At 46.5% G+C, this 12627-nt stretch overlaps 1 protein-coding gene across 1 annotated transcript in view; it reads left to right on the top strand.

The window, feature by feature from the left end:
* Window positions 1–1026: 1026 nt before the first annotated feature.
* xpo4 (exportin 4) overlaps window positions 1027–12627 on the top strand; it is a 32112-nt gene continuing 20511 nt past the window's right edge. The window contains exons 1-5 of the mRNA XM_035394602.1: window positions 1027–1132; window positions 5772–5877; window positions 7396–7537; window positions 8084–8222; window positions 11605–11875. Of these exons, the coding sequence (XP_035250493.1) occupies window positions 1067–1132; window positions 5772–5877; window positions 7396–7537; window positions 8084–8222; window positions 11605–11875 (724 nt within the window). The 5' untranslated portion in view covers window positions 1027–1066. The remainder of the gene's footprint in view (window positions 1133–5771; window positions 5878–7395; window positions 7538–8083; window positions 8223–11604; window positions 11876–12627) is intronic.

The raw sequence follows: 12627 nt of genomic DNA, 5'->3' as shown, positions 1-12627 counted from the left end.
CGCAAACTCCCCTGAGTAGAACTCAAAAGCGGGTCTACAAGGAAAATTTTGCCCAGGGCCTCCAACAGTTTAGAGCCGGGCCTGGTCCCATTACATATGCTGTATCATAAAGGGGATCATTTTGCACATGAGAAGGTCAGCCCAGAGACATAATGAACTTATTGGGACAACTTTCGTACCTGCGCACCTACACATTGAATCACAAGCAGCATTAACCAGCACAGGTGCACCCACCCAAAAATGTATTTGTTTTAAAGTTCTTTTCTAGTGAATATCCTGGAAAAGTACAGTAATCAATCATAGTTAATATTTAAGAAAATGAAATATTTGGTGTATTGGGCCAGTTAAACCCAATGAAAAGTAGCTATTTTGTTCTAATGTGAGGTTTAGGGCAAATCTGACCAAGATTGATGAGTAGCCTACAATATTATGACAAGTTCCCTGAAGAATTAAATATATCTTTTGTCTCCCCTCAATTTATGCAGGAGTCCTTATATGAAAGTGGTAGATAGTTGCCCTGTTAGATACTTTTTTCTTCAAACTTGTTTAACCTTGTTAGTGTGTTCACAAGCCTCAGTTGTTGTTTTTAAAGTATCTTTTTATTTTTCCTGTATTTTATGGTAATAACTATTCTAGTATTTAAATGTTAATTATAACTCCAAAACTGTATGTCTGGCTGGCTAATGGACTTATAGCAGTAAAGGATGTGAATATGAGGAAAGTATTCCTACTCGTCTGTTAACCTGTTGTATAACAAAATAGAGTAGCAATTTAATGCACAAGAGTCCGTGGGCTCCTAGATACAGACAGAAAATTTAAGAAATAAGGAACAAAAAAAAACTTTATGGTATTTCATGTAGGGTGCAGGGCTGGGTTAATTCCTATATTGGCGGATTCCGACCACGAGCTCCGAGAAATCTCATTCTCGAGTGGACCATGATTACGTAACATCCATAGCCCACAGAAGTCACCATTCAGAGACTGCCTAAAGTCCCAATGAACTCATTGGCGTGGAGTACCGCTTAATCCCACAATGCAGCGCATGGCGCGTCATTGAAGAGAGACCATGATGGCGGCGGTTGGTGCACCAGAAGTGATTTCACAGCTGGAAAGCGCTGCCAAAGTTTTAATGGTGAGAAGTACAACATGATTTTACCTGTGCGTGAATGAATGCGCCGCGCTTTTCGGTCAAATCTGGAGCTGCGGGGAGACGACACACTCAGTTCGCCAGAGTTGTTTATCTTGGTCTATGAAAGCGATGCGTGGCGCAGTGCTGTCTCCATCCCGCAAACATCAAGCAGAGCCATCGCATCCTAAAGCTAGCTGGTATGAGCTAGCTCTGTGTGTGATTGCTTGATAAGTATCTATATATGTCTTGTAGAATCTTAAAAGTTAAAACACGCAGGTTCGATACGACACAAGCACATCTCGTAGTTTAGTTCAGTTGCTACCACAGTAGTTACAGTAGTAAGAATATGAACTCCAGCATCCTGATTCCCCGCTCATGCTGTTGATTCACTTTTGTTCATGAATTATCTGGTTTATTTCACCTAGCGAGGAAACATTTCAGTAACTAATTCTGCCATAAACGTACGCGTCAGAAAGTTGCAGATGGACCTAGAATATCCATAAAAATGTGCTGCCGATTATTCTCATTAAAGGCCGTTCGATCGGTAGAATGTAGCCTTAAGCTAGCTGGAAGTTGTGAGGGAAGCGCCATGATGTGCTTAGCTAGCTGCTTCATAGCGTGGTAGTTGGAGAATAATTAAATATGTTCTTCAAAGATTTCTTCGCGAGCTAAGTATAAGTAGTTACTGGCATTATCGTAATAAGTTGGAGACAGTAGTGCTCATGTTTAAGCATGTAGTATCACTGTAACGTGTAAGTTGTATAACTATATTTTAGCTAACTTGGGTACTGTACAATTGAAAAGCAAATTCTTGACTCCAACTCCGAGTTTAACGTATGAGTTGTTACTGTTTACATGTCGTAAAATGTAATGATAAGTATATTCACAGATCGACACGCAAATCGTATAGCTGCACATTTACCCCGCTATTGCAAGTTATCTGGCAGCTGTAGAATGCGGAAAGTTGTTGAATCAGAACGCGCTATCAAAGAATCGCATTGAATCGCAAGAGCAAATGTGAATGTGAAATATTTATCTTGAAGTTAGATTTTATGTTGTAGTAACACAATCTACAAATATTTTATGATAAATTAACGTTGTGAGAATGGTATGTTTGAGTAAAACATAATTCTGTTTTTGCTTTGTTCTATTTACTAACATGTGTAGGCAGTTCTTAATCGGTAAATTAGACCCCTGGTTACAGAATATATTTAATAAGTCAGTCATGCAGAAGAACCAGGGCCCTGAAATCTAGCTCTGTCTGTAAGAATTGAAGTCACCCAGAGGTATAAATGAGAGACATTTGACCCCAATCAGTTTCATAGATGGATTAACCCCAGCTATTTAAAGGTTAATTTGATTCCCATGAGTTTATCAAGTTTTTAAGATGGAAAAGAATCCTGAATGTTTCTCTTATTAATATTAGAATAATTGGTTGCTTAAATTCTGACACAACCCTTGCTTTCATACCCCTGGTTTGAGTTTTTTTTTACTGACTTGTTTTTGTTTATAAAGCAACCAACGTATTTCAAAGTAATATTCCTACTTATTAATCGTTAAAAATGAACCTCACGTTTGTTTTTGAGCGACATTCATTCACCCGAGGCTGATGTCTTGAGATTCATTCACCTGAGTTATGTCTTGAGATTTATGATTTTATTGAATTGAAGCTGGTCCTTTGCTTGCTTTTTGACATAATTATTCATTTCAATATGTCAGTGTAATTTTATGTTCTTACAGCTTTGATCTGAATGGGTTTGACTTGAGGCTGACCTGGTTTAACCTGCGATTGTGGGCCAGGTCTTGGAAGCATGGAGGGTGCTGTGCTCTCCTATATTTGGGTATATTGCTTTATTGATTAGACCGGTGTTTGCTGTTGGTCTGTGGGCCTCCACGCCACTGTGAAATATGTTGGATGAGGTTCTTATTTGAGCCATTCCCACCATCAGAACTGGTGGAATTTTGTTTCTCCCCCCTTTCTTGTTTTAGTACTATGTGCAGGTGAACCAAAAAATGGTGGTGAACTTTCTGAACTTTTTTTTTCTGAGGCTTGAGTATGACATCATTGTGTTATCATCCTGTGAATGGCGATTGGTTATTTTTTTATTTGTCTACATTACTCTATTCAACCACCAGCACGCCTGTGAACTTGATTGACTATGTTCAGAAAGCCCGTTCAAAGTTCTTCTGTCGCGTGTGATTCACAGAGACCATTTTAATTGGCTGCCATCAGTTTTAAATATTGGTGCTGTGTCTTTTGTTTTCCATGTTTTTAAAAGAGTCCCACCATTGGAGAGGCTTAGGCCATTTGTTCCAGTTTCCACTCTTAACCCATCACTGTGGCCACATGGAAATGGATAAAAGGAAGGAGAACATGTTGTTGGAATGACCCAGCAACACAAGGACATTTTTCAGAAATAGCTTCCAGATTGAGGAAATGCCTCTGAGAAAGCAGGGCCACAGGCCAGTGTGTGCAGTGTATGATTTCCCTTATGCTGAGTGGGAGATTCCCTGCATCTCCACATTTCAACTTTACTTGTCCTGGTGCCAAGTGTTCCTGCCTGTGTTTTTTAAAAAGCGTGAAGACCAAATGCTGAAATTTGAATATGTGCTACCAGGTGGATCGTCAGGGCTGGGCGACATTCTCATTTTATAATGGCCTCCCCCACGCTCCAGGATTACAACTGTATTTATCGACCGTGACCAGTTGCCGTGCGGGGCCATGCTCAAAGTGGCAGGAGCGCTGAGCGGGGAGGCTTCAGTCTGCAGGAGTTTGCATCTTGCGTTCTCTGCCGACCCCCTCTGATCGACGAGGAGGCTGCAGGTCCACCTGTTGAGCTGCACTTGAAGCATCTTCCTCTAACTTCCTCCAGTTGAGCTGGCGAGCTGCGGTGTGCTAAGAAGCGGAGTTTGCCAGTGTTTGCTCTGGAGAAGAGCACATGCTTATCTGCATCTCTCCTGAATCCTGAAGATGCTGTAATGATCGTGGATGTACATTTGGCGATTCCAATTTGGGAAGAAATGAGAATAACGCAAAAAACAAAACGGTGCATTTGGAAAATTAAAACTGAGATGGCAAACCTATTTCTGATATACTGAAGTACAAATATTATATTATATTTAGCCCTGGTTGTGGGGAGTGGAGAAATGGAACATTCCTGTGTTCAGTGTTCTGCTCATCTGAGCTCCTCTGTTTCTCTCCACACCGTGTTCTGGAAGTGTATTCTCATTCGGAATGTGAGTGCAGTGCTGTATTTCTGACAGAAGGGGGCTCCTACTGAGCTCTTAAAATTGAGTGCCTCATTTGTCCCCGTAGGACCTGTCTAATGGGTGGTTAATGTGTTTCCATTTACCTGGTTGTCTCTAGGGGCTATTCTTTCCGTATTCTAATAGCAATGCGAGGAGAGGGCTACAAAATCACTAGAGCACCTATGCAGGTTGTCAGTTGTACTAGTGAAAGTGTTCTACTCCTCCTTGTTTGCTTTTGTGCATACAGTGAAACAGTTATTTTGGCCTTGTATTTCCACAGTGTCTCTACGCAGTTGCAGGTGCTGGTGTACTGCCCCATAATTAGTTGAATTTGGGAGGCAACATGGCTGTGCTGTTCTCAGGTGTTTTGACCAGTCCTGTTTTCACAGTTTTGTTCTCTGTTGGAGGACTAAATTATACTTGCTTATAGATTAACTTTAAACAAATGTCCAACCTTTTGATGGTGATCTATGAGGATCTGCTTTGCCCTGCGTCAGTGGTTTCTGTGTGCCGTGTGATGTTGTGTCTAATGGCTTTTATTGTGCAGTGTGGAGTTGTGTCTAATGGCTTTTATTGTGCAGTGTGGAGTTGTGTCTAATGGCTTTTATTGTGCAGTGTGGAGTTGTGTCTAATGGCTTTTATTGTGCAGTGTGGAGTTGTGTCTAATGGCTTTTATTGTGCATTGTGGAGTTGTTTCTAACTGTTTTTATTGTGCAGTGTGGAGTTTTCTAATGCTTTTATTGTGCAGTGTCAAATTTTGTATGCAGTACTGTGTTTCTCTTTTTGTTATAGAGTGTGTTTTGCATTTGTTGTTTTGCTTATAGAGTGTCTTTTGTGTCTTTGGGTTATAGACTGTGTTTTGTGTCGGTTTGGTTATAGCATGTGTCTTGTGTCTGATGTTTTGTTTGGTTATGGTGTGTGTTCTGTGTCTGTTTGTTTGGTTATGGTGTGTGTTCTGTGTCTGTTTGTTTGGTTATGGTGTGTGTTCTGTGTCTGTTTGTTTGGTTATAGCTTGTGTCTTGTTATAGCTTGTGTCTTGTATCTGATGTTTGTTTGGTTATGGTGTGTGTTTTGTGTCTGATGTTTGTTTGGTTATGATGTGTGTTTTGTGTCTGATGTTTGTTTGGTTATGGTGTGTGTTTTGTGTCTGATGTTTGTTTGGTTATGGTGTGTGTCTTGTATCTGATGTTTGTTTGGTTATGGTGTGTGTTTTGTGTCTGATGTTTGTTTGGTTATGGTGTGTGTTTTGTGTCTGATGTTTGTTTGGTTATGGTGTGTGTCTTGTATCTGATGTTTGTTTGGTTATGGTGTGTGTTTTGTGTCTGATGTTTGTTTGGTTATGGTGTGTGTTTTGTGTCTGATGTTTGTTTGGTTATGATGTTTTACTCCTCAGGCCCCGCCATCCATGGTCAGCACGGAGCAGAGGCAGCATGCGGAGCACATATTTCTGTCCTTCAGGAAGTCCAAATCACCCTTTGCCGTATGCAAGCACATCCTGGGTAAGGGAGCCCCTGCTCTGCCTTTATGCCTGAGATAACCCCATAACCCCCAGCGCCCCCCGCTGCATTACCCCCAGCTCCCCCTGCTCCATAACCCCCAGCCCCCCCTGCTCCATAACCCCCAGCTCCCCCTGCTGCATCACCCCCAGCTCCCCCTGCTCCATAACCCCCAGCTCCCCCTGCTCCATAACCCCCAGCTCCCCCTGCTCCATAACCCCCAGCTCCCCCTGCTCCATAACCCCCAGCTCTCCCTGCTCCATAACCCCCAGCTCCCCCTGCTCCATAACCCCCAGCTCCCCCTGCTCCATAACCCCCAGCTCTCCCTGCTGCATCACCCCCAGCTCCCCCTGCTCCATAACCCCCAGCTCCCCCTGCTCCATAACCCCCAGCTCCCCCTGCTCCATAACCCCCAGCTCCCCCAGCTCCATAACCCCCAGCTCCCCCTGCTCCATAACCCCCAGCTCTCCCTGCTCCATAACCCCCTGCTCTCCCTGCTCCATAACCCCCAGCTCCCCCTGCTCCATAACCCCCTGCTCTCCCTGCTCCATAACCCCCAGCTCCCCCTGCTCCATAACCCCCAGCTCCCCCTGCTCCATAACCCCCAGCTCCCCCTGCTCCATAACCCCCAGCTCCCCCAGCTCCATAACCCCCAGCTCCCCCTGCTGCATCACCCCCAGCTCCCCCTGCTCCATAACCCCCAGCTCCCCCAGCTCCATAACCCCAAGCTCCCCCAGCTCCATAACCCCCAGTTCCCCTGCTCCATAACCCCCAGCCCCCCCTGCTCCATAACCCCCTGCTCCCCTTGCTCCATAACCCCCAGCTCCCCCTGCTCCATAACCCCCAGCTCCCCCAGCTCCATAACCCCCAGCTCCCCCAGCTCCATAACCCCAAGCTCCCCCTGCTCCATAACCCCCTGCTCCCCCTGCTGCATCACCCCCAGCTCCCCCTGCTCCATAACCCCCAGCTCCCCCTGCTCCATAACCCCTTGCTCCCCCAGCTCCATAACCCCCAGCTCCCCCTGCTCCATAACCCCCAGCTCCCCCTGCTCCATAACCCCCTGCTCTCCCTGCTCCATAACCCCCAGCTCCCCCTGCTCCATAACCCCCAGCTCCCCCAGCTCCATAACCCCAAGCTCCCCAGGTCCATAACCCCAAGCTCCCCAGGTCCATCACCCTCAGCTCTCCCTGCTCCATAACCCCCAGCTCCCCCCTGCTTATTAACCCGAGCTCTTCCAGCTTCATTCATGGCCTCAGATTACTCTTTACACAGCATTTATACTCTTATTCAATAGGAGGATTTATGTAAAATTAGGTTAATGTGTGTCTGTATCATAGTGCACATCTCTCTCTGCATGTGTGTGTGTGTATTTGTATGTATGTCTGTGCACACTTCTGTATGTTTGTGTGCATGTGAATGTGGGTGTGTGTGTGTATGTTTGTGTGTGTGTGTGTGTGTATGTATTTATGTGTTTATGTATGTGTGTGTTTGTGGGCGTGTGTGTTTCTCCCCTCTCCACAGAGACCAGTAAGGTGGACTACGTGCTGTTCCAGGCAGCCACGGCCGTCATGGAGGCGGTGGTGCGTGAGTGGGTCCTGCTGGAGAAGAGCAGCATCGAGTCTCTGCGCACATTCCTGCTCACCTACGTCTTACAGAGGCCCAAGTGAGTCCTGCCTGTGCGTGTGTGTGTTTGCGTTTGTGCGTGTGTGTGTGTGTGTGTGTGCGTGCGTGTGTGTGTTTGTTTGCGTGTGTGTGTGTGTGTGTGTGTGTTTGCGTTTGTGCGCGTGTGTCTGTGTGTGTGTGTGTGTGTGTGTGTGTGTTTGTTTTTGTGTGTGTGTGTTTGTTTGCGTGTGTGTGTGTGCGTGCGGAACATTCTATGGCTCAACGGTCCAGTTGAGTCCCACTCTCCAGAGATGTGTGTGCCTCAGTATTTTACACGTCTAATGGCTTTCGTTTTTTTCATCTTAAGAATTTAGAAAACGCCCCCATGCTTCTTACTCATGGCTCCTCTCTCTCTCTCTCTCTCTCTCTCTCTCTCTCTCCTCCTGCCTCCCTCTCTCCCCCTGTCTCTCTCTCTCTCTCTCTCTGTCACTCTCTCTCTCTCTCTCTCCCTGTCTCTCTCTCTCTCTCTCTGACTCTGACACTCTCTCTCTCCCTCACTCATTCTCACTTTCACGTTCACTCTCTCTTTCTCTCCCTCTCCCTCCAGTCTGCAGAAGTATGTTCGTGAGCAGATCCTCCTGGCAGTGGCAGTTATTGTGAAGCGTGGCTCCCTGGACAAGTCCATCGACTGCAAGAGCATCTTTCACGAAGTCAGCCAGCTCATCAGCAGTGGCAACCCGACAGTGGTGAGAGACTCGGTCACATTGTGCCTCACCCTGACGCAGCTCACTGTAACGTACAGGCATGCGGTGTGCAGCTGTAACACTGACACTGCATCGCAGCAGTCCTGCTGTAACACGGCTTGGCTGTAAAAGTCACGTAATACACCACGGTAACACACGATGGCGCCCTATCACCGCACGCAGCTTATTGTAATGCGCACGTGCTGTGTAACCGCAGCACGGTGTCATTCTTTTACTTCACAAACGATGAATTAATTTGAATAGTAACTAAATTTGTACTGTGCTATGTTGGCTCAGTCTGACATGCTGCAGTAAAAATGTTTCCATTTTAAGTCAGACGGAGCTATTTTGGAACGGTGCTGCACTTGTTGTTTGGTTGCCGTTTGCTTATCTGTGTACAGCTAATGGGTCCTTTAAGCTGGATTGAACTGGGACTGAATGTGGGATGAACACACCAGCTTTCTAACTCAGTGTAGCTCTGAATAACCTTATTTGTGATTACGCACTGTATTAAAACCATATTTGCTATAAGTTATAAAATGGGAACATTTGTTTGCTTCAGTGTAATATTATGGCGTAAAATATGTTCCAGTTTCATGAAAGTTAATATAAATCAACCAATTATATCTTTATGACTGTTTATGATGTGAGACCTATATTATTTCTAATTCTCCTCCAGTAGATGGCGCTAGTCCCTTTTGAGACTGTACATGTGTAAATGATCTACTCTCTCAGATCAAAATAACCCCAGGGCTGCAATAAATCAAATTTATCATCACCAGTCCATTACAGTGTTGTTTCTCAATGATTATGGGGATTAGAGTGACTAGACTAATACTGGCGCTCGGTCAGCCTTCTGTGATTAATGTTCCTGATATAAGATGAGCTTCACTTGGGAGTGTGATCAGTTTGCCAGTATTATTAAAGAAACAATATGGCCTTTACTTGTTTACTCTCCTGTAATTTAATATAGACTGTTAGTCTGAAAAAACAGATGTACATAAAGCTGCAAGAACCAATTCAGGGGGCACATGTGATGCACAGAGTATTTTTATGTATTATACGCAAATGTTAAAGGTTTTATGTCGTGCGGCAAAAACATTGAAAAGTGAACGCGTGTGTGTGTGTGTGTGTGTGTGTGTGTGTGTGTGTGTGTGTGAGTGAAAGCCAGGTGCTGTAAATCGTAATGGTACAGGATGTGTGTGTGCCGTGCTTCAGAGATCTGAGCTGTACTTTTGATTTATGAAGTTTGGCGGCCACGTTGCATTCTGTGGCAGAGCCACGTGTCCAGTCCGCGCCTGTTAGGCCTCCTCCGACGGCCAGTTGCCGTGTGCAGAATCTTAGGCTTTTTCCAGAAGCTTCCGGACTTTATAGGCTAGTTGGTTCTGCAGGGGGCTGAATGGCTGAAGCTGAGTTGAGGACTGCAGGGTTCCTCAGCCCCAAACTGTGTGACACAGTGTTGTGTCTGTGTCCTCAGTGTGCTAAGAATCTGTGTCCTGAATGTGTTAAGAATCTGTGTCCTGAACGTGCTATGCTCTCAGTCCTTGTGAAGCACTTGATTGGTTTAGGGTTTGGGCTGTTCAGTAGTAGGTTTGTAGATGCAGTTTCTGTGTGTGGATGCCTTGTGGAATGCTGTATAAATTTGTATGTGGGTTGTGTGCTGACAATGGCTCGCGGTGTTTCCTGCGACGCTAACGCTAGCCGTAGCGCTGCTGCGGGGCTCGGGTGGACTGAATGGAGATGCCTGCCTGTGTGTCCTGTGTGTGCTGCCTGTGCAGGCAGCTGCTGTGGCGGCCCTGCTCAGAGCCGTGTGAATGGAGACGGATCGGGGCCTGTTCTGCCCTGGCCCCACGGCTGGCCTTGTAGGGTGTGAGCGGAGCAGCAGCACGGTCAGCCTGGGGTGAAGAACAGTGCTGGGGCTGTGGGGGATGGGGGGGCGAGGTGAGGCCTTGTCTTCAGCTGTTGGGTGGGGGCGATGGGGGGGGGGGGGGTTATTAATAGCCAACGCTCCTGCTCCCTTTAATCTGTGGTATGTGGAGCAGTAGTGTACATATTTGCCTCTCGAGATGGGGGGCTGCATTGCACCCTTCTCCCTAAATCAGAAACCCCCACCCCCCTGACACACACTCACACACACACCTACGTATGTGCACATACACACACACACACACATGCATACATACACACATACACATACGCACACACACACCCCGCCAGTCCTCGTTGGCCCCACACAGACGGTGTGTGGCGGGTGGACCTTTGAACCCCAACCCCCCCCCCAGGGAGCAGGCGCAAGCCACTCTGACCTCCGGCTGACATTGCCATGTTTGGGGCGACCAGGGGGTGCAGGCTGTTACTGAGCTAGATGCACACAGCGGGGTGTGTGTCAAGGGACAAGAGCCAAGAGTAGAGTCGGGATGTTAGAATAGCGCTACTGTACACTTAGTCTTCATTCATTCATTCATTCATTCATTCATTCATTCATTCATTCATTCATTTATTTATTTATTCATTCAATCATTCATTCATTCATCCAGTCTTTACTCAAACCCCCATTAACTGTTGTCACGGGGTCCAAGTGTAAGACTTTACAGACACACATCACATCCGCTCCCTCACCTCCCTCCCCACCAGAGGCACAAAAACAGTCAAGACAAGCAATTTAAAACCACTCAAGACCAATCGAAACACGACTGACTGTACTAGTATGAAGCCCATTCGTCTAGGCGTACTTGAACTGTCTCAGTAAATATTAACCTGAAATCCGATATGATGTCAACTTCTCACAGATGAGAAATGCAGATATATACACACACACATATATATATATAGTGCCCACCAAAATTATTGATGAAGATTTTTAAAAAGACTAAAATGAGTGATGCGTGTACTGAGCTATACTTTGTTTCTCCCCCATGTGGAAAATATTCTTCCAATTATTCAGTGGAATCAAGTAAAATAACACATCAGAAATTATAAATGTTTTTCCAAAAAATAGTAAAATATTCACTCCTTTGTTTTCTGTACTTTGTGTATCCTCCCGCTTGCTGATGACACTACTGAGTTGTCTAGTGTAGTGTATCATATTTTGGAGGGGCTTTGGCTGTTCCTCTGTACTGAGTCTTCCAGGATCTTTCAGATCCTCTGATTTGGACTTCCTCCTTTGAATTCACTCTGCAAACCACTCATTTTAATGGAGTTCAGGTCTGGAGACATGAAATGGTCATTGCAAAGCAGTAGTTTTTGTCTGTGTGTTTTTGGCCCCTAGCCTGTTTGTGTTTGGCCCCTGGCCCCTGTGTGCATTTGGCCCCTGACCCCCATGTGTTTGGCCCCTGGCCTGTGTGAGTTTGGCCCCTGACCCCTGACGTGTGTTTGGCCCCTGCAGCAGACGCTGGCCTGCTCCATCCTGACGGCCCTGCTGAGCGAGTTCTCCAGCTCCAGTAAGACCAGCAACATCGGGCTGAGCATGGAGTTCCACGGCAGCTGCAAGCGGCTCTTCCAGGAGGAGGCCCTCCGGCAGATCTTCGTGCTGACCATGGAGGTGCTGCAGGAGTTCAGCCGCCGGGAGAACCTCAGCGCCCAGATGTCCTCCGTCTTCCAGCGCTACCTGGCCCTCGCCAACCAGGTGCTCAGCTGGAACTTCCTGCCGCCCAATCATATCCTTCCTGTGTGTTTCAGCTCCTCCCATTTTACGCTCCGCCTGTGTCTCTGCCCTCTGATCTCAGCAGGGCTGCCCAACCTTGTTCCTGCTGATCTGCCATCCTGTAGGTTTTCATTTCAACCCTAATTTGGCACACCTGATTCTACCAATTAGCAGCTCAGTGAGATCTTTAGCTTATGAATGAGGTGTGCTTTGTAAGGGTCGGGGTGAAAACCTAGCAGACAATAGAATAGGTTGAGGCGTGTTTGGTATCAGGGGCTGGTAGAGCAGGTCAGGATGAGTGAGGTTGAGGTTTGTTTGGTGTAAGGTGCTGGTAGAGCAGGTCAGGATGAGGGAGGTTGAGGTTTGTTTGGTATTAGGGGCTGGTAGAGCAGGTCAGGATGAGGGAGGTTGAGGTTTGTTTGGTGTAAGGTGCTGGTAGAGCAGGTCTGGATGAGGGAGGTTGAGGTTTGTTTGTTATTAGGGGCTGGTAGAGCAGGTCAGGATGAGGGAGGTTGAGGTTTGTTTGGTGTAAGGTGCTGGTAGAGCAGGTCAGGATGAGGGAGGTTGAGGTTTGTTTGTTATTAGGGGCTGGTAGAGCAGGTCAGGATGAGGGAGGGTGAGGTTTGTTTGGTATTAGGGGCTGTTGGGGCAGGTCAGATTGGGGGGGTGAGGCTTGTTTGGTATTAGGGGCTGGTACAGAAGGTGTTGTCTGAGCAGAGATTGTTTGGGCTCCTGTTTGGGGGCCAGTTGGCGGGGCGTCTCGGG

The sequence above is a fragment of the Anguilla anguilla genome, chromosome 15 (assembly GCF_013347855.1).
Source record: "Anguilla anguilla isolate fAngAng1 chromosome 15, fAngAng1.pri, whole genome shotgun sequence".
NCBI classification, from domain to species: Eukaryota; Metazoa; Chordata; class Actinopteri; order Anguilliformes; family Anguillidae; genus Anguilla; species Anguilla anguilla.
This window is presented reverse-complemented; position numbering and strand designations above follow the sequence as displayed.